The sequence below is a fragment of the Mandrillus leucophaeus genome, unplaced genomic scaffold, assembly GCF_000951045.1.
Source record: "Mandrillus leucophaeus isolate KB7577 unplaced genomic scaffold, Mleu.le_1.0 Scaffold124, whole genome shotgun sequence".
In the NCBI taxonomy this organism is placed as follows: Eukaryota; Metazoa; Chordata; class Mammalia; order Primates; family Cercopithecidae; genus Mandrillus; species Mandrillus leucophaeus.
In genome coordinates this window covers 3,233,597-3,256,773 of record NW_012100765.1, presented here as the reverse complement: position 1 = coordinate 3,256,773, position 23,177 = coordinate 3,233,597, and the positions used below count along the sequence as shown (strand labels likewise).

At 34.6% G+C, this 23,177-nt stretch overlaps 1 protein-coding gene across 1 annotated transcript in view; it reads left to right on the top strand.

The window, feature by feature from the left end:
- Positions 1–23,177, top strand: part of WDR7 (WD repeat domain 7) — a 419,729-nt gene that overhangs the window by 50,434 nt on the left and 346,118 nt on the right. Inside the window, exon 13 of the mRNA XM_011971716.1 lies at positions 17,314–17,509. Coding sequence (XP_011827106.1) covers positions 17,314–17,509 — 196 coding nt within the window. The remainder of the gene's footprint in view (positions 1–17,313; positions 17,510–23,177) is intronic.

The following is a 23,177-nucleotide window of genomic DNA, read 5'->3' as shown; positions in this document are numbered from 1 at the left end:
TTCTTAAAAAAGCAAAAGTTCATTTAGGAAAAGATCTTTGAAATTCAGTATTGATTCATTGAATAGTCTGGTTAACTGATATTTAGCTTTTACCTGATATGGATTATTTTAAAGAATTAAAATGTAAGACAATTAAAAAATCTGAAGGTACCCTTTAAGATATAAAACATTGAAATAATTCAGGATTGTGTTGTTCTGAAGGGTTATTGAGAACAGTTGAGGAAGTAATGTGTTTAAATGTTCCAAGAAATATAAGCTTACATTTTAGAAGGAGGATAAGGCAAGTATTTAAGCCTGGTACAGGCGGACTATAAATCACAAATGTTTTGGTGAATGATGGCAGAGGCATATTATAGGTACCCAGAGAAACAAGGAGCTTTGGTAAACTACTTGAAAAGACCTGAGAGGTTTGACTAACTACATAATTGACTTTTTGAGAGGTGTTGGAATCTGTGGTTTTGAGGTTTCTAATAATAGGTTGTTTGCCATTTCTATTTTTTTTAAAGTATATAATGTAAAGGTTCAGTTTCTTGATTAAAACAAACTACTATATCATTTGTTTGAAATAAAGCTGTTCGCAGTATAAAAATTATAAGACAGATGTAAAGTCCTATATCATTTTTGTTTATCTTTCCAAGTTATGTTTATTGTTTTTAAATGAGTGGTTTTCTCATAATTTATTGCTATTCAGATGTGACAGTTCTTACTAATTTTAATAGGATTCAAATTTAAAGTGGAGCCTTTATGTTATTATTAAATTATATTGCCACTTCAAATATTAGATATAGGAGATGTATTAGAAACATTTTTTTGAATACAGCTAAAATTTAAACTGGGCTATTAAATTTTCATCTGTACTTGGACTGTTTACTATCGTACCTTAAAAATATTTCATAAATAGATAGTTATGCATGTAGTGTAAAATGCAAAAGGTATAAAAATTACTAAGGAAGTGCAAGTCTCCCTTTCTCTCCTGTTCTCCAGCTTTTTGGTTCCCTTAACCTTGAGTGCAACATCTTATTAATCCTTCAGATATTTTCTGTATTACAATGTTTTAATGCTTCAGAACTATAGAATATTAGCTTAATTTCATTCTGACAACTACAAAATTTACGCGACACAGCGTGGTTAGAGATAGAATGATTTTCAGATCTAAGTAGCTGTGAGAGGTAGACTTGGGTGAATTAGCAAAATCTGAAGTCTAGGATAGGGGAGGCCAAGAGTGTACCAGTTGCCTGGGGAATCTGAAGAGAGCTGGTGAAAGGGAAGGCAGATATTTTTAATGCCTTTGGAGTGATGCAGCAGAAAACTTCCTCCAAGGCTCCATCATTAGAATTATGTAGTTAACAGATGAGATGATCTGACATCTTCCCTTCCACCTCCCTCCCAGTTTATTTTACCTTTCCCTGTTACTTATCGTTCTCCTTTTATTATAGATTTTAGCATTAAGGAGCCTACTGTCCAAGACCTAGGAATTTTTCTTTTATTTCCACATAGGTTACTCTTAGAGAAAGAAACTAGACTTTGGAAAAAATACTAAGGGAAGAAAATTATTTTAAAATATCAAGACCATCCTGGCTAACACGGTGAAACCCCGTCTCTATTAAGAAATACAAAAAACTAGCCGGGCGTGGTGGCGGGCGCCTGTAGTCCCAGCTACTCGGGAGGCTGAGGCCGGAGAATGGCGTGAACCCAGGAGGCGGAGCTTGTAGTGAGCTGAGATCCGGCCACTGCACTCCAGCCTGGGCGACAGAGCGAGACTCCGTCTCAAAAAAAATAAATAAATAAATAAATAAAATAAAATATCAAGAGTACTTTATAAAACATTTTCCTTAATAAACCAGATAGATATGATTGACAGCAGTGAAAATTCAGAAATTAAAAAATAACACTAATGACCCAGTAGAATATTTCCAACTTTTTGAATTGTGGTGATATTTTACACGACACTATCCATATTTTCTTAGTTGATTTTCAATTGTGGCAGGTAGCTGGATTTAGAAGTACGGTTTGTGGTATGGAACCTTTGTGTGTGTAATACAGTGTGATACCATTTATTTACATTTGAAAAACACAAATCTATACTGCGTGTTTTTGGATACATGTATAGGTAGTAAAAATATTAAAACCAAAGGGAAAGCTAGTGCCCAGTTCAGTGCCTGGTGCCAAGCTAGTGCCTGGTTTACTTTTGAGAGTGAGAGAAAGGAGTAGGGAAACTTCTTAAAATGTCATGTTTTATTTACTTTTAGTATTATAACTATTTATAATATTTACTATTTATTTTCCTCGTTTGCATTGATGACTAAATTCTCAGAGCTGTCTTTCTGTTGTTAGAATTATTTAGAACAGAAGTTTTGGAAAATGCCTAAAAATAAACTGCGTAGTACCAGTAGTATGTTTCTACATGTAAGCCTATAGGCTAAGTTCTTTAATATATTAGTTAAAAAATGAATTCTTTTTGTTTAATTTACCTTATTAAACTTTTGGTCACATAATCTCCAAAAATACCCAGAAGGGGGCAGCATGGATTTGTGAGAACAGGAATGTGAGGCATCTAACCTGAACCTTAGTGTTTGCGCCTTCAATTGACAGTATTAAAACGAGTTTTAGATTCCTGGCTCCTAGAAACAGGTATGATAATATGAATAGAACACATGAGTGTATGTATACCAGTGTGGCTAACGTTCACAGCCAGTAAGAGCAATTAATAAATTAGATATTCTTTTTAATATATCATACTGTGATTCTGACAAAGTACTGAAAGCTTTTGCCTAAATTTGCTCTTATCTTACGTTTTTGATTCTAGATTTTTGTTACTAATTTAACTTGAATATTGCATTTAAAAAGCAATGTGTATACCCATAGTTTAATATCTGAAGTCAAGCAGAGCAAACTTTGTTAATAGAAACTAAGCAAAAGCAGGAAGCAGAACTAACATTATTTTCTTAAAATGTAATGTACATAACATTCTGTGTCATTCCTTTTTCCTTTAACACTTAATTCTCTTAGATTTTGAGAACATTGTCATATATTTTTATGTATTTGGCACCATCTTTTTGATATTAATTTTATTTTTAAAAATTAAATAATAGTTATGGAAAATAGTGATATTTTCTAAAGATGGTCATGTTTGTTACTAAGAATATTCCCACAGCATCATTTTAAATGATATTCTGTAATTCATTTTTACTGGACATTTTAGAATGTTGCTTAAAAGTTTTTTTTGTTTTTTTTTTTGTGCCTGTTATCAACAGTGAGAGTGATAATTAGTACAGTTAAATATTTTTGTAGCTCTAGAATGGTTTCTTAGGATAAGTTCTTATACTTGGAGTTGCTATAAAAAAGGGCATATTAATTTTTAAAGGCTTTTGAGTAGGTATTGTCAAATTGCTCTTCAAACGATGAGGAATAGGTTTGTACAGTCACCATTTTACTACCGTAATCCTTCATCATCCTGTTCATAATCTTTCAAGCCTTGCTAATTTTCTAGTCTTGAAAGCAGCTGTATGTAGAGTATATGTAAATATAGCTCTCACTCTCATTTTAAAAGCACAAATGTATTAATGTACCAATACTATATTAGTTGTGCATTCTGATTGGTTTTATATATATATATTTTTTGAGACGGAGTCTTGCTCTGTCACCCAGGCTGGAGTGCAGTGGCACGATCTCGGCTCACTGCAAGCTCCGCCTCCCTGGTTCACGCCATTCTCCTGCCTCAGCCTCCCGAGAAGCTGAAACTGCAGGCGCCCGCCACCACGCCTGGCCAATTTTTTGTATTTTTAGTAGAGACGGGGTTTCACCGTGTTAGCCAGGATGGTCTTGATCTCCTGACCTCATGATCCACCCACCTTGGCCTCCCAAAGTGCTGGGATTACAGGCGTGAGCCACCGCACCCGGCTGGTTTTATATTCTTGATAATTTTATGTTTTCCAAATTTTTACTACTATTCTATACTATTGTGTTTAAGATAAAAAATTGAGGCTGAGTATGGCGGCTTACACCTGTAATTTCAACACTGTGAGAGGCCAGGCTGGGAGGATCACTTAATGCCAGGAATTCAAGACCAGCCTGGGCAACATGGTGAAACCCTGTCTCTACCAAAAAAGAAAAAAAAAAAAAAAAAAAAAAAGCTGGGTTTGGTGACATGGGCATATAGTTCTAGCTACTTGGGAGGCTGAGGTGAGAGGATCGCTTGAGCCCTGGAGTTCAAGGCTGCAGTGAGCCATGATTGCGCCACTACACTCCAGCCTAGGTGACAGAGTGAGACCCTGTCATGCTATGAATGTTATGTATACATTCAGATATTAGGTTGGCACAAGTAATTTTTGTTATTTTAATGGCAAAACCTCAATTTAATATCATACACCTGTCTCTTGTGTAGGAGGTCAGAAAACTCGGTGCTAAGGGACTGGCAGTGAGAGTCCCCTTTAAGAGTAACGGGAAAGACTGCAACCTTAGCTGACTGTGCTGATATCATGCCAAACGTTTTAAAAAATTAGAAATTCTTGTGTTTTGGAAAGGTTCCTTAAAATCTTAAATCATATTGTTGATTAGGCATGAAATTTACTTTTAATAATGGTCAGAAGTGATTTGATGCTAAACCTAGTAAATGAAGTAGCTGATTAAATTGACTTTTTATTTTGGACTGGAGAGAGAGTATTACACTGCAACTAATTTTTCTTGAGTAGCACAATCATGGGACAATTTCAAAATGACTTTACATTTAATTTTTTTTCAATTTAATTTTTGTTTTTTAGAGATGAGGTCTTGCTATGTTGCCCAGGCTGATATTGAACTCCTGACCTCAAGCGATCCTCCTATCTTGGCCTCTTAAAGTGCTAGGATTACAGGTGTGAGCCACCATGCACTGCTCTCTAAATTTATTTTTAAATGGCAAAAATTGCTAGGAAGAAACGAATTACCTTTCAAGTGTAGTGTTCAGTTTGGTGCAACATATTTTTGATTAGACATTCATTGAGCAAATATCTGAGTATCTGCCATATTTCAGGCACTTTCTAGAACCAGAGATATAGATAAGATATCTTTTTTTTTGTAGTATTTAGTCTAATGAGGGAGCCAGAGCAGCAAACAGCAATTATAATGGAATATGATAAATCTTATAAAAAGGGGTTTTTCAAAGCCCTCAGGGAGTACATAGAAAGGGCACTTAGGAAGTCTACTTTAGGTGATTTTGGAACTTTAAGGAAGGTGAATATATATGATATTTGAATATATTAGTTTGGTGGATATTTATGAAATCATAAATGATACATTAACAACCTCTGTTTGCAGATGCTGTTAGAATGCTAAGAGCATGTTATGTGGAACAATTCATAAATTTTCCTGACTAGTACCTGATGGATCTGTCTATAGTAGTTAATACTTGGATAGTACTTGAATTTAGGCGGATCCTGGCTGGAATTGGACATATGTACATTACGTTGAAAATAATGACTGGCCAGGTGTGGTGGCTCACACCTGTAATCCCAGCACTTTGGGAAGCTGAGGCTGGCGGATCACGAGGTCAAGAGATCGAGACCATCCTGGCCAACATAGTGAAACCCCGTCTCTACCAAATCCAAAAAAATTAGCTGGATGTGGTGGCACATGCCTGTAGTCCCAGCTACTGGGGAGGCTGAGGCAGGAGAATCCCTTGAACCCAGGAGGTGGAGGTTACAGTGAGCCAAGATCACACCACTGCACTCCAGCCTGGTGATAGAGTGAGACTCCATCTGAAAAACAACAACAAAAAGAAAATAATGACCAAGAGATTAGAGTGATGGTTTTGTATGTGCTGCAGTCCAGCTGCAGTAGGACACTATTTCATCCTACTTAGGTAAGGAAAAAAAAGTCAAGATAATAAAATATGGGACTGTACTGAGAGGGGAAATGTTCATGTTATTTGTCTAAAGAAAGATTTGACAAGCTGGTAAAATGAAATGAAAATGGATGACAACATCTTAGAAAAAAAGAACAAACAACAAAGTTGACTTTTGTATGATGGTGCTCTTTTTGAAGTTATTAATAATGGTTTTTCTTAGTCATTGGTGAAGGCTTTCTAAAGGAGTTGGAGAGCACACTCTGCTGTAGGCATATGGAGCTTGAAATAATGGGACCATTGATTGGTCAGGCCAGTGAGAACAGCCTTTAGAACCAAACAGATCTGAATTTGTGTCGTCCATCTTGGAGTGGCATTAGCAGGTTACTTAACATCTCTAGGCCCTAGCCACAATTTCTGTGAAGTGTTGGTTTAAAGTTTAGAAGTAACTCTTGGTCTGTAATGAGAGCTCATTGAATCATCATTATTGTTGCCATTATTTCTATTTTCAGTTATCTACATTTTCATTTGGATGATAAATGCCTAAATCTGGGCAGTTTTTATGTTCATTTTCAGTACTCAAATGACTTTTAAAAAATTTTTTATTTTTATTTTTTATTTTTTTTTGAGATGGAGATTTGCTTTGTCACCTAGGCTGGAGTGCAGTGTCACAATCTCGGCTCACTGCAACCTCCACCTTCCGGGTTCAAGTGGTTCTTCTGCCTCAGCCTCCCGAGTAGCTGGAATGCCACCACACCCAGCTAATTTTTATGTTTTTAATAGAGATGAGGTTTCACCATGTTGGCCAGGATAGTCTCAATCTCTTGACCTTGGCCCACCTCGGCCTCCCAAAGTGCTGGGATTACAGGTGTGAGCCACCGCGCCTGGCCAAATTTTTATTTTTTATTTTTCAGATGGAGTCTCGCTCTGTCACCCGGGCTGGAGTGGTGTGATCTCAGCTCCTTGTAACCTCCGTCTCCTGGGTTCAAGTGATTCTCCTGCGTCAGCCTCCCCAGTAGCTGGGATTACAGGCGCGTACCACCACGCCCAGCTAATGTTTTTGTGTTTTTAGTAGAGATGAAGTTTTACCATGTTGGCCAGGATGGTCTCAAACTCCTGACCTCAAATGATCCGCCTGCCTTGGCCTCCCAAAGTGTTGGGATTACAGGCATGAGCTATCGCGCCCAGCTTCAAATGACTTTATTGGAAATATACTTTGTTGCCCTGTTACGTACTTTTCATTTGCTTGTTTCCCAACTGTGGCCAGGTGGCTTTAAAACCTGCACAAATTAGGGATGAATTCTCTTTCTCTGACAGTCTAACTTCGCATTTTTTTTTTTTGCATGAGAGAAGTTTCAAGATAATTAAGAGATAATATCACCAACTGGATAAAAGGTTTTAACTCTCCCCTAATTCCTTGGAAATTATAGTCCTAAGTACCATTCTTTCCTGCTCATTGCCTGAAAATTGGGGTTTTCAACTGAGAAGACCAAACTGGGTCATGTTTTTCTGGACATTTGTGGGTAGATTACAGTGGGGTATTACACATGCAAAGCCTTTGTCAACATGACCCCAGGTGATCAAGGGGGAGGTTTGACCCCATTTATTGCTCTTCTTAGGACATAAATTATGGGCTAGGCACAGCATTCTTGCCAGCTCATAGTGTTTTGTGGACACTGAAGGTTAGGTCTCTCTATGTTTTTTTGATACAGGCTTAAACAGCACGTCAGCATCCTTTTAAAACAAAGAGGTACTTTCAGTGTATTGTGTTCTGTTAATTTACTGCCAGGAAAGAGATATACAGGTTTGTTCAGCATCTCCAGTTAGAAAAATGAGGACAGTGTCTGTCAACCTGTTGGTTTCCATGAGAAAGGAAACAAAAAGTTTTCTGTGTTGTATCGGGGGTGTGAGAATTCAGTGTTTATTCCTTTTTTTTTTTTTTTTTGAGACAGAGTCTTGCTCTGTTGCGCAGGCTGGAATACAGTGGCGCTCTCTCTTCTTATCGCAACCGCCGCCTCCCAGGTTCAAGCAATTCTTGTGCCTCAGCCTCCTGAGTAGCTGGGATTACAGGGACTCGCCACCACACTCAGTTAATTTTTGTATTTTTAATAGAGATGGGGTTTCGTCATGTTGGCCAGGCTGGTCTCAAACTCCTGACCTCTAGGATCTGCCCACCTCGGCCTCCCAAAGTGCTGGGATTACAGGTGTGAGCCATCACGCCCGGCCCAGTGTTTATTTCCTGTAATGATATAGGTATGATTTACATAAACAGGTAAGACCAAGCAGGCAGATTAAAAATCACTTGATTAGATGTGTGGTTGCTGTTTAAGTTCTAAGTTGAGGGTGAGAAAGTAGAAGGGCAGGACTAACAGAGAGCTTTTGGGAATTGTAATACCGGGCAGTCTTTTTCCAGAAGATCTTATTCCCTGAATGTATGCAGCCTAAGGTTTGTGGGTCTGGACAGAGGACAGCGGACAGCTGAATGGTGTGTGGAGAGTGGAAAGGGGCAACACTTTGAGTTCCTTAAAAAACTTTAGAATATAAGGCCAGGCGTGGAGGCTCATGCTGTGATCCCAGCACTTTGGGAGGCTGAGACAGGTGGATCACCTGAGGTCAGGAGTTTGAGACCAGACTGGCCAGCATGGTGAAACCCTGTCTCTACTAAAAATACAAAACAATTATCTGGGTGTGGTGGCATGCGCCTATAATCCCAGCTACTCGAGAGACTGAGGTAGGAGAATCGCTTGAACCCAGGAGGTGGAGGTTGCAGTGAGCTGAGATTGCGCCACTGCACTCCAGCCTGGGCGACAGAAGGAGACTCTGTCTTAAAAAAAAACCAGACTTTAGAATATTTTTAGAGCCTGCAGATTTAACCATCTCAGTCTCTAAAACCCATAAATATGTAAGTGAAGTTAAAGAAAGCATTTTAATATTTTAAAGGCATGAAGTGAAAAATAATAAAGTAAGTTCAGTAGAAAAACATAAGAAGAAATGTTCAGAGAACTGTGGAAGCTGGCCATTGAGGAGCTGTATTTTATTTATTTACAAATTGTTATAAAGCTTTATTAATGTAATTTATGGTAGCATGTGAGTGATACTGATGATTATGCAGATGGAACTATTCAGATTAAATTAAGGCAGAGGTATTCATATGAGAAGAAAGTATTGAAAAAGGGAAATTCATGTTCTTGAAGAATTATGAATGTTTTCATATTTTCTGGTAGATACCTACACATCAGCAACAGTTAACCCCTTCAGAAAACAAATACAATTACATTCTAAAAGATAGAATCTATGCTATATAATTACATAATAATAATGATGATGGCGATAACATTATCTTTTGTATTCATGACATGTTAGTCACTGTATGAATTTATATTTCATGTTATTCACACAGCAATTCTGTTAGGTATGTTACTGCTGTTAACCACATCATACAGAGAAAAGAGACTCGGAGTGGTTAAATGACTCATCCAAGTCAGACAGTTAGCAAGGGGCAGCACTCGAATTTGATCCTTAGTAGTCTGATTTGACAGCCTGAACTGATAAATGCTGCCCTTTAGCAGATTTTGTAGTCTATTTCAAAGTAATTAGTTTTCTCCAGTTTTTGTCATTTTTCATTATTGATTTGTATGACTTATCTTTTAGTTTTTCATCTTTGATTATTCAAGTTTGGAATTTTTCAGTTTTAGTTCCCTTTTTTTTTTTTTTACTTGTAACATATTACTTGCTCTTTAAAAATGTGGTATAGTTTTCATTGCACCTTGATTAATGTATATCCACTGTTAACATTTTTGAAAATAGAGATAACTAAGAAGGTAAAAGGTCACCTGTTAAGAGAACCACAATTAATATATTTTGATGTATGTTCTTCTAGCCTCTTAAAATCCATTTTATTATATCCTTGTGATTTTACTGTAGATACAGTTTCCTGTGCATATTGCATTTTCATTTAATATTGTGACAAATATTTTCAAAGTTATTTTACTTATTCATGAAAGTAATTTTACATTACATTGTGGGAGCATGCCATATTTACTTAGCAATTCTACTTTGGGTATTTAATTGTTCCCAATATCTTCTATTGTAAATAATACAATATTCAATGTCTTTGTAAATATTTTCTTTCATGTAGGATTATTTTCTTTGTATATAGTCTACTCAGTGAAAATATCAGAACCTCAGAAATTTGATATAATAGCTTATTAACATTTTTAAGGCTGCTGAATTATATTATGAAATTATTTTCTACTCTCAGTGCCCGTTTCATTGCTGCTTGCCAGCACAAAAGTTACTTACTTCCATGCTTCAGTTTCTACATCTTTAAAAATGGAAATAATAGTACCTACCTCAAAGGGTTGTTAATGAGACTGTAATGAATTACTGCCAAACAGTTGGAACACGCCTAGCAAAATGTATGAACCCCCAAAACGTTAACTATTTGGCATTGTAATTTTTAGAATCTTTGTCCAAGTTGACAGGTAAAAATAGTATTTTAATGTTTGAATTTGCTTTTCTCTGATACCTAGAGATATTCAGATTTTTCTAAAAGGATTTTAGTTTTTTTTTTTTTTAAGACATTTTTCTTTTTGTCCTTTGCTTTTTTTTTCTCTCCAAGGGTTATTAGTGTTTGAGCTCTTAACTGAAATATTAAGCTTATGTGGCTTCTGTTGTTGCTGGAATTTCCAATTTATTATTTACTGTTGAATTTTTTAACCTATACTTATTTTCAGTTTTTATGTAATCAATTTATTTTTTTATTTGTAGTTTCTTCCACATTTTTTGAAGCTTGAAATCTTTTCACCCAGAAATGTGATAAGACTTGATGAGAAACAATGGCTAAATTAAAAGCAAACATAAAATAATATATCTGAAATGTATTTATGATTGTGGGGTGATGTAAGGATAAAAAAAATCTGCTCTTCTCTAAGTTATCACAATGTTATTTATTACATACTTGTTTTTTTCTTTGATAGGCAGTATTTTCTTAATCTTGTATTAAATCCTTCATATTTCTTTACCATTTTAGTAATAAGGAAGCAGTTGAAGAATTATAGAGTTCTAATTAGTCCTATTTCTCCAGTGTTATTTTTCTATACAGTGAATAAAGGAAGACGTTAAAACTAGTCCCTAAAAGTTTTCTTGTTCATGTAATTATCCAATTAGTTTGTTAATCAGTGTTGTGGTTGGACCATATGGTCTTTTTTACTAAAACATGTATTAAATAAACAGTCCTCTACTTTTTTTTTTTTTAAATGAAGTTTGGATTTTTAAAGCGTTTTTAAAAAGTCAAGTTTTGTGAAAGTGTAGAAGTGAAATTAACATTTAATTTCATAGGCTCTTTTGTCCCCTTCAGGTAGAATATTTAACGTGATAAATGATGCATCTTAACTGCACATTTATGTTCCATAGTAAGAGTTCTGGGAAGTACAAGAAATAATGATTAAGAGAATAGTGGGATTGATTTATGAGCAAAAGAAGCTGGTCATTTATAGCATGTCTAATGATGGGCATGTTTAAAAGGAGAGACAATAGAAGGTTTGTATGTTTAGCAACTGTTCAGGCAAAGAGAAAAATTGTTTTGGGCAAATAAGACCATTGCTCCTGAAATGATGTGAAGAAAAAGAGTAATTTAGTTTAGAAAACAAATTAGCAAAAGTAGAAAATAAAAAATATATATTATTTACATTGGGAGCTGTTGGAAAGTGGAATCATCTCCCCAGAGAGCTGGTGGATGGGATAAACTAGCTGTCTCTGATTTCTGTAATTCATGGCAGATGCTTAGGAACAGGTTACATAAGAGGTTTCTGGGAATGGTTTAAAATGAAGTCTTGTAAAATGCGTAAGGTCAGACTGGGTGACCTAGGTGGTATATTCTGACTCTTTCAGATTCTGTGATAGCTTGTGGCATTCTGCTGTTCAGCACTAATGTACTGTGAGGATTATTTACTGGCAAATCCAATGAGCCTTTATTTAGTTTAAGATGATAATTATTTGAAAAATAGTAATTGACCTAAGAATATACTTATTTTGGGCCAGTATCTTCTCCCCTCTCTTTGCTTTTTCATCAAATAAAAATAGTGTTTTTACTTGGTTAAATATTCTGTTGATTGTTGTTACCCTTTACTTTTAATTGGCATTTGATGTCATTGGTGCATATCGTGTCTAGGGCAGAATTAATACAGTGTTTGCAACATGAATTTGAATAACTTTCACCTGTAAAATACTAGCTCAGTTGATAGAATACTTCATCTGTGCCGCATAAGTTCTGTTCCATAACAGTACAAATTTTTAAGTGGAATTTTATGTTTACATTCTTTATGTCAGTTGATAGCAGTGGTTACCAAAGTAGAATAGAAAGACAGTCAACGGGGGTATAGAAAGAAAATCTTAGAACTTTTATTTACTTATTTTTTAATCTTAGGAAATTGAGCTTTATGAACATTTACTAGAAGGAGGGGCATTGGTGGCCTCATTTGTTTTGCATTCCAGATGGACACGCATCATCTCAGGCCAGAGTGGGTGAGCCTCAAGTGGGGTGCCAGAGTTACTTTGACCCTGTTTGTTTCCAGTTAGAATGTGCTTGCTTAAGGGATTTGCAGATTTGCAGATGATATTATATAGTTCTAAACCTAGCCATCACAAAATGGGCAGGGAAAATACAGGGAAAATATGGATGGGAGATATTTCTAATGAAAAATCTCTTCATCAGCTATATGACAAGTTTTAATGATCATTTGATCAGTCTGGCAGGAGGGCAGCAAAAAATTTATAATTATATGAAATTTGTATTTACATCCACTGTCATTAACAAGGAAACCTTCCTAAGGATCCATTTTGTGACATGAGATATTGGCTAATGTAATATGAAGTTACTCACATTAGTGAGACGTTTCAGAAATGTTTATTCTTAAATCTGTTTATTTAAACCTTGAGTCATCCTTTTAAAATATATGTATTTGTGCATCTATTACAATTTAAGTGATACAGTGCACAGAATTACACATGTATAATTTGTAAATATACAACTAGGGAACACATTTCAAAATTATTTAATGCATGTGTAATAGGAATAATTTGAGGCATATTTTTCAAATAAGTTTAAAGATAAAGAGGTTCACATTTTTTAGTTGTTGTATTATTATTTTACTTATACAGTTTAAATGTTTTATATGTTATCTTGTTGTAATGCCATTGGTGTTAAATCATGTTTAGGTGACTTTTCCAGGTTGAAATGAAAAAAGGTGAAGTAGAATGGAATTAATCAAGTTGTGAAATTAGTCATTGCAAGTGAAATAGGTGTTCAGTAACCCAGATCTCTAGAATTTAATAATAAAGGCATTGTGCTAATTTAACTCATTTGTGAAGAAGCTGGATGTAAATCAGGAAGAAATATGGGTTACAAAGTATTCTTTAAGAAGTGCTTTAATAATTTTGAGGACAGATAAGAGGAAACCAAGTTAATTGTGTTTTATCAGAACTTTTAAGTGCTTTTATTTAACAGATAGCTGAGAATTATTTATTACTCTGTTCATTGTTTGAATTAAAATTAATATCAAGTGTTGCTTGAATAGTCTTTTTTCCTTTTACACTTAAATAGGCTAGACATTTGCTTTGTTTATACCATTAATTTGTTTTCACACAGGCTGCAAAGGTAGCCATCAACTCAGAATTAATTAGTGAAATCAAAATTAATGAGGTTTTACTATATTGGGTCATTTCTGCTTCAGGCCAGTTTTCTTTATATGAGTTGGACTAGCATTTTTTTTGAAAGAAGAAAAATTAGATTTATTTTAATCCATATTTAAAAAGCACGGAACCATCTTTTCTTGTGAGTTAAGTACCTCTAATAACTATGCTTTCTTGGGCTTAGTAATATTGATTTTTTTTTGTTTTCATTCTTGATTATTTTGGCTATTTCCAGTCTTATTACAGTAAAGCTAAAGTTAACTCTTTAGATACTTATTTACAGAGATGGTATATCATTTTTACTTTGGAATAAACTTTTTTTTTTAAGATGGAGTCTCACTCCGTCGTCCAGACTAGAGTGCAATGGCGTGATCTCGGTTCCATGCAACTTCTGTCTGCAGGTTCAAGCAATTCTCCTTCCTCAGCCTCCCCGTCGGCTACTGTTTTGTATTTTTAGTAGAAACGAGCTTCCACCATATTAGCCAGGCTGGTCTTGAACTTTTGACCTCAGGTGATCCATCCCCCTCAACCTCCCAAGGTGCTGGTATTATACGTGTGAGCCACTGTGCCTGGCCTGGACCAGTTTTTTGTAGATTAAGCTTGTTATTTGCAAATTTTCATTATTACACTATGTGAAAGGGGAATAAAAGTATTCTTTAAAACATATTTAGTTAAATTTGTGTGTCAGAGGAGAATGCATCATGTAGAAATGAAAAAGCTAGAATCTTGGAGTTAAAGCTCTTTTTTTTAACCTTCAGAAAATTACACCTCATAATCTACTTTTTAAAGCAGATCCTATGCTCTTATTTAATATTCATTTTGTATGTCCTTTATTTTTGCTACATAACTAATAATATAATGTAGAGCTTTTAAGTCTTATGAAGATAGATTACGTTTTCTTAAATCTTTGAAATTATCTGCCTGTGTATCTATGGGGAGGGTGAAAGTTCTGACAGGGAAACTTCTCATGAGGAGTTGATAATGTGGAAGGTCAAGTTTCTCATAAGAATGGGAAAGGCTTTTTTCTTTGCTTAATGGCTCTAGTCCTCTCTCTGCTAAATTACAAACTATGGTAAGGAGATCTTTGACAGAGAGAGAGTATGCGTAGCTCAGTCGTTGTCAGTAGCTTTGTGTCACCTCAGATGTTGAGATCTCCAATAGGGCAAAATTTAAGAACACCTAACAGAGAATATTGGCAAAACTTCATATTGACTCATACTTCATTTTCTCCACTTTTTGAAAAGGAATGACTAGAGTGTATGTGAGCATGAATGAAATGACTTTCAATGTGGGGACCAGCAAGTAGGTCAGTTAGATGTGTGGCACTAATTAGGGATTAGCTCTTTATAAAGAAGATTTTGGACAGTTTGTAAGTCTAAATAGCAGAATCAATAGTAGGGTCAGTGGCCAGGCGTGGTGGTTCACGCCTGTAGTCCTAGCACTTTGGGAGGCTGAGGCAGGCGGATTGCTTGAGCCCAGGGGTTCAAGACTAGCCTGGGCAACCTAGAGGCTCTATTAAATATAATATATATATAAAAAACAGTGGTGTTGGATGTGTGAATACTGTGATTGATAAGTGCCTGATGAAAGGATATAAACAGATGAAAAGGAATACTGTTTAGGCATCATTCTTTAAGTTCATTATACTCATAGAAAAAGATAACTATTTCTTTCACGAGGGAAATAAATAAAATGACCACTTTTTGACAGATTAATGTTGCAAAATAGAATATTGTAGTTAACCATTAATGTAGCAACCAACCCTTTTTATAAAATGAATAATGGATATATTTGACAAAGTCAGTACTGATGATAAGCTGTAGAAATGCAAAACATCCATTGTATTAAACTCTTGCTTTGAGTTAGCAGCATACATATGTAGCTCTGTGTGTGTGTGTGTGTATTTACCCAGTTTTGTTCTAACATACCCAAATTTCACTATTTTTGTAGTTTGCCATTTTGTTTTGATTTGTTAATTATAAAACTAATTTGTGTGTGTCAGAGTCAACCGCCCCTCAGTTTTTAATGTCTTTTGTAAAGACATTAAGAATCACATTTCATGTTTCAATTGAATGTTTATCAGGAAAATAAGTAAGCTTAAAAAATGCTTTAAAAATTCTATATAATGTTTTAATAAAGGTTTGTAATACCATTTCTCTGAATTTAGTTTTTTTTTTTAACTTTTAACATGAGTAAACACCTGTTATGCTGATTATAGTGTGTAATTATAATACGCAAAGTACAAATAAAGCTAACAAAGAATAAAAATAAAACATTTGAATTTAAGAACAAAGTAAATAGTTAAATATTACTGTCATCTTTGTTTTATTACTATGCTGCTTCATTCAAACATTGATTTTAGGTTGTTTACAAAAATAAACATTATCTAGTAAGATAAAAATAAAGCTAAATCATAGTGAAGAGAATGTAAGGGAAGAAAGCAAATGAGACCATTGATAGGCCATATTCCGATACTTATGCCCAAGATCCAGCAATGTTATAGATAGAAAATTCAGTCCTGAGTTTCCAAAGTGTGTTCATCTAAAACTAGGTCCTAATAAGATTACTATGGTCAAACAGCTTTGGAGATGAATGATGTTGTATCCCCTTGACGAGATAATTATGGTCACAGCATTCTAAAGGTTCTTGGAAGTTCTGTGGTTAAAAACAACAGCTACCACCTAACCTCAGTATTGTCAGTATTTCCCATGCACATTTGACCACACTTTTCCTCCCTTTTTTTCACCTAATATCTATCCACATGTCCTATTTGGGAAAGATATTGAGATACTGATCTTTAGTTTAAAAACAGCCTGTTTGCTTAGGAGAACCCAGCAGGGTGAGGTTTGATGTGTTTTTTCTTTAGATCCCATACAAGGAAAAGAGTATATATATAGTGCAGTGAGCCTCACCTTCAATAAATAGCCACGATATGTACAAGAATGAGTTTCAAATGGCTGTTTTTATATGGTTTCTCTCAGTATGACCTGAAAGCATGATCTAGTAAGTCACTGAAAAGTTAAATTTTCAATTGTTTATAAATTGTTTTACAGAAATACAGACTTTAATTTTTAATTTTTTAGGTCATAGGTTCAGTTCTCTCTTACCAGAGAAAATCTTTGATTATTTACATCTTGTCTTGTTCTAAAAAGGAGTTGAAGGGCAAAAACTAGAGGTGAGCAGAAAATATACAGCAGAACATTTAATTGGCTATTGTGTGGCTAGTTGAGGTGGTGCATCTGCTGGCATTACAGATAGACACCATGAAAGAAACAGGAATGCATATCTACAGATAATGTGAATATCTATGACTCCTAAGAAATGATCGTGGCAGACGGACGGTGAGGGTATTGTTTTTGAGCAAAGGTGCAGGAAAGAGCATGGGTCTAAATGAAAGAGTCACAGACAGAAAGAAGCGCTGCAGGAAGCAGCTCCCGCAGCAAACAAAGGAAAGTTCACACCATGGAAAGAGAACACCTAATAACAGATCAATTTTTTCTCAGCTTTGCCTGCTCCAATATAGTAATCATTTTAGTGAGGTCATCTTTACATTTGAACAGCAGTTTTTCCAATCTTTTACAGTCTTTAATCTAGAATTAATTTAGTATAAAAATATTTTGATGATTGATCTGGGTTTTATGTATAATATAAAGGAACACATTTTTCAACATGACCTAATATTGTGGTTGTTTTTCAGTGGCAGCAAATGTATAATTAATTTTGCCTTAAGTTATTGAAAACAGGATCCATTTTATTTTAAATTTAATTTAAATACAATTAAGGTTTATTCTTCTTTTCAGGCAAGAGTACAGCACTGCATCTGCTCTGTAGCCAGTGACCACTCGGTAGGACTTCTAAGTTTGCGAGAGAAAAAATGCATAATGTTGGCATCTCGTCACCTTTTTCCTATTCAAGTAATCAAATGGAGGCCTTCTGATGATTATCTGGTAGTGGGGTGTTCAGATGGTTCTGTGTACGTCTGGCAAATGGATACTGGTAAGAACGAGTATGAAGAGATACTATAGAAAATTAAATGGGTATATTTCGTTTCCTAGAAATGAAAATGTCTTTTGAATGAAGAAAAAAGCCTTGAAATGTAAAATAGTTGCTACTTTTATTTCTAATTGTTTAAGTGGCCTCTTTTTTGTTCTGCTATGCCAAATGCTTGTAGAATATTTCATGAATCTTTAAAAGCATGTAATTGAGGATAATATGCAGATGAGGACAGACATATGGACAACAAAGTATGTATGATTCCTGTATAATTCACGAGTAAACTGTGAACAAGAAGAAGAAATCACCAGGTTCACATGTAGTGAAAAAGATACAACCCTTTTTTCTTTGAACAGCAGAAAAGCAATGCTGGGCAGTTAATTGTATGAGGTAATTAAAATGAAGTTTTCAAGTTCTAGAGAGAACATTTGAAATTTCAAATTTCAGAAAGTTTATGTATTGGGGGTATAATGTAGAACAAGTAATGCTTAGCTTAAAAGCACAGACAATAATATGTGATATTTATACACAGACTGCCATGGTTTTCCCTCAGAAATTTGCAAGTATATAACTAAATGTTTATTGGTTTAGGCCTTTTTTACTTTTACAATTTTCAGTAGTCATCTATCAGTTATGAAAGTCTTTCTTTTGATTCCTAGTTGTACTAATATTTCTACTAGATTTTTTTCTTTTCTTCATCTTTGTTTTAAATAGTGTTTTTTGAAATCAGACTATAAACATATTTCTGCATGCACTATTGTGCAAAAGGGAGTTCTCTTAAGCCTTTTGGGAATAAATAGTCATAAGCTTCAGTAATCTTTATTTATTGTCTTCATTTTAACTGGTAGTACATAGGCAATCTTGACGAGAGGAAGCCTTCTTGAAGTCTGTCAAACTTCCTTGCTTTTGCGTGTAACTTTTCTTTCTCTTGTCTCTCATTGTAAAAGAGATTCATACTTTTGGTCAAGTTTTAAAAGCACAAAAGTATTAGAAAAGAAGAAAGATGAACCCACATCTCATTGCTCAGTGGTAAATGTTAACATTTTTGGCAAATTACTTTCTAATCTCTTTCTGGGCATTTAAAAAAACAGAATTGCTGTTGTACTACACATGCAACTTTATATCTTTCTTTTGTGTGTCTTTATGTTATATCCTATCTGCTGAATAGCAGTCTTGTGTTTTATTTTTTTTTAGTCCACTTCATAAACTGAATATATGGAATTTGTCTTGGCTCTAGAGTCAGACTGTTTAGTTTGAACTTAGGATGGACTCCTAGCTAGCCCTGTGACCTATTCCAAGTCACTGAATATTTATCCCTCAATTTCCTCACCTGTAAAATTAGGGTAATAATATTTTCTATCTTAAAGCATTTCTGAGAGAATAAAATGAGATAATATTTCCCTGACATGTGGTAAACAGAATATAAGTATGTATGTATGTATATGTGTGTGCAATTGTAAGCCTGTGTGTGTGTGTGTATACATGCATGTGTATGTATTTCCTACTACTATTATTAAAGAAGCATGCTGTTTAACTTGCTACTTTGTTGAACTTGGGAGTATGACGTTATCTACATTTAGAAATAATTTTTTGGGAATTAGTACTAAAGAAAGTTCTTATAGCAGTAATGGTATTTGTAAGACACTGTATTAAAATACTGTCAACATTAAGACTGGGCACAGTGGCTCATACCTGTAGTCCTAGCACTTTGGGAGGTGGAGGGGAGTGGATTGCTTGAGCCAAGGAGTTCGAGACCATCCTGGGCAACATGGTGAAACACCATCTCTACAAAAAAATACAAAAATTAGCTGGGTGTGGTGACACATGCCTGTGTCCCACCCACTCAGGTGGCTGAGGTGAGAGAATCACTTGAGACCAGGAGGTCGAGGCTACAGTGAGCTGTGATTGCACCACTGCACCCCAACCTGGGAGACAGAGAGAGACTCTGCCTTAAAAAAAAAAATCTGTAACTATTAAATTAATAGCTGATATATTTTAAGTGAAAATGTATAGTAAACTTGTCTAGGACTTGTTCAAATTAAATATTAAGAGAGTATCATTTTTCTGAACTTTTCTGATGCTTAAATATATAATACTTGAATATTTCAGATACTCTAAATATCTTTGTGAAGAATATAAAGCGAAATTATTTACAAATGAGGCCTTGCTGATAGACAAAGTTACTGTTCTAGTAATTTTTCTAGAAGGAAATGACAAATAGGCCCTAACTGTGGGGGTACTGGAAGAGGTTATTGTTATAATCAGTTTAGTATAATTAAGCCCAATTTAGATAAAATACAGCATGTAATATTGAAATTACATGCTGAAGATTTAGGTAAACAATCAGTCAATATGACATTCAAGATAAATGCTATAGAGAAGCTGAATTTATTTTGGATTTAAACCATAACAGGAGGCATACCTTGTTTTTTTCCTCCTTGCTGTTCATGCGTAGCTAGTGATATAAAGTTCCCTGGGGAGTCAGTAAGGTACATCCTGGAGGTATTGACATTATTTATTTATTAAATTTATTTATTTATTAAATAAATAAAAAATGAAGCTAGGAAAATCAGATTCAGCCAGAGTTTGATGTATGAAATGTATTTAAACTCTGAGGAGATACTTGATCCCTCTTGTTAGTGTTTTGGGAATGTATTTTTACAAATGCAGCCATACCATGTTAACCCTGTTTTGCATATTGGGCAATTTTCTAGTTATTGTTTTGAGTTATACTGATGTTTCTAACTTAAAACACTTGAAGTGTCTTTCCTTTATATGTTTATGCAGCATGTTTACACATTTTTTTTCCTTCAAATGAGTGCTTTGTGTTTTCAGTTCATATTTCCTTGTGAAATGCAGCCAAAGCTAGTAATACAAAATGTAGAGAGCTGGAGTTCTAGAACCTTTTGTTCTTTTATTGTGACATTTTCTTATATGCAATAGCAATGTAATAGTGATGTAATGGCCATGGAAATTATTCTTTTACATCTCTAAATAGTTAAAAAACTACCCAAACACTAGCAACAAGATTGAGCCAGATGAATCTCTTGCTTCCCTCTTATGAACTTAAGGTGGGCCACTGACCTAGGTGGCTTCTGTGGAGCTGCTTATGTGCTTCTGGGATCAACTGCCTCATTTTTCCCGTTTGATATTCCCAGTAAGTATGCAGTGCCATTGACAAGGTCAGAATCCTGTTTCTTTGGGAAACAGGCATGCTGAAAGTAATGACTGATGTTACAAAATGTTCTTCTTATCTAGCCATTACCAAGCCTAAACTACATTCTCATCTGCTTCTTTTTATCATTCTTGCTACACAACAAAAGTGATTCCCACATCGTATTTCTATTCCTTGTGTATAATTATTAGATGTTCTTGTACAAATGCAAATGCCATTAATGCTTGACAAGTATCAGGAATTAGTGTATGAGGACTTGTGAATTTATTTGTTATGTGACGTTTCTTTTTATGTTCTGCTCTCCATGTTTTCTAATATTTCTGTTTTTGCGTGTACTTCATGAAATATGCATTTGAGTCTCCTTTCTGAACTTAAGTACCTAATGAAATCTAGTAGGGCATTATGAATTAATGTATATTTGTATGTCTTTTGAAAAACACATAAAGCATGGCTAACAAAAAGCCTGTGTTTTAGGGACTCAGATTGTCATATAAGTAAAGTCTTAGTGACTGTTATTCTTCCTTAAGACTTAAGTTTTGAAAACGTTTTTCATGCTTTTATTTTGATGCATTTAAATTGATGTTTTTCTCTTGTTACTAAAATTGCTGAAGAGAATCAGGAGGTAGTGTTGAAGTTCAGCCTTTTGTTATTAGTGGAGGGTTTTAGTAGCATGTGTTTTCCTCATGTATTTGACCCTTTGCCAGTAGTATTTAATACAGTGGAAATTAGATCTTACATTTGTATTTCATTATATATTGCCATTACATCATCAGCTTTTCTGTACATTTTTGCTTTTCATTCTATTACAAAACATGCAATAGGACAGGGGAAGACACAGATAATGAATGGGTTAAGAAAAAGAGGTAATTGACTAAAACCTTGGTAAGACCAAGTATAATCAGAGAGTTTCTTTTTTCTCTTTTAATGATTGACTCTATGAAATCTTACATATTTACCTACCTATGTGGTTACCATTTTCGTTGCTTCCCTTTTTGAAGGAAGAGGTTTAGAGTGGAGATATGACTGTGCTTACTACTCCCTCCTCTCACAACCCCTCCATGCAATTAATCACTAAATCTTTCCCATTAGGTCTCCCTCACCTACTTTTTTATTCTTGAAAGTGTACCATTAATTTATGGGCATATTTTTCCATACCTAGGCTATCTTTATTGGGTACCCTGCCTACTCTTTCTACTTTCTAATTCATCCTGTACTCTGCTGGGAAATTAATCCTAGGAAAGAAAACACTGACAACATTTGCTTCATATGAATGTCTTAACGAATAAAGCATAGACAATATTAGTTCATAAAGCCTTCAGGACAAGGTCTTCCATAGTGTGGCACCTTCCTACCTTTCTGTCTTTACCTCTTGCTGTTCTTTTACACAAACCAGTTTCTCTAGTCAATAATAATTGGGTCACTCCCAATTCTTGTTGCTAGTATCATCCATATTGTTTTCATGATTTTCACTCACTTGGAACATTGCTTTTTTCCTTCCATTTTTTTTGTTTGTTTAAAACAAACAAAAATATCTATGACATTTTCAGGAAATTTGAATAATAAGAATGCAGTCTTGCATATTTACCTATGTAGTCACCATTTCCATTGCTCTTTATTGCCTTGTGTAAAGATGCAGATTTTTGCCTGGAGTCATTTTTCTTTTGTCTAAAATTTAATTTTTATTTTAGTATCGGTCTGCAGGTGATGAATTCTTTCAGCTTTTGCGTGTTTGAAAAAACTCTATTTTATCTTCATTTTTAAAGGCTATTTTCTCTAGATACAGAATTCTAGATCAACAGGTTTTTGTCTTTTGCTTCCTGTACTCCAACTGTCTTCTGGGTTGCATTATTTCCAGCGAGAAATCTGCTGTCATCCTTATGTTTCTTCTATATGTAACATTTCTTTTTTCTGGCTGCTTTTAAAATTTTTCCTTAATTACTGGTTTTGAGCAATTTGATTGTGGTTTTCTTTATATTTCTTGTTCTTGGGGTTGGTTATACTTATTAGATCATGGCTGTATAGATTTTATCAAATTCGGAAAACTTTTGGCCATAATTTATTCAAATATATTTTCTCCCCTCCATTTTGTTTTCTTTTCTTTGGAGACTCCAATTATATGTCTTTTAAGCCATTTGAAGTTGTTCCTCAGCTCACTGTGATGGTATTTTCATTTTTAAAAATTATTTTTTTGTTTCATTTTATATAATTTCTATTACTATGCCTTCAAGTTTACTGATATTTTCTTCTATAATGTCTAATCTAATTATTCCTATCTAGTATATTTTTCATCCCGAACATTGTAGTTTACATTTCTAAAAGCTAGATTTTGGTCTTTTGATATCTTCTATGTCTCTTCGCAAACCTTTTGAACATCTGGAATATAATTATAATACCTTAATGCCTTTGTCTTCTAATTTTCATATCTTTGTCAGTTCTGGGTTTGTTTTCTTGGTTTGATTTTTTTTTTTTTTTTCACTCAGTATTGATCTTTTTTTT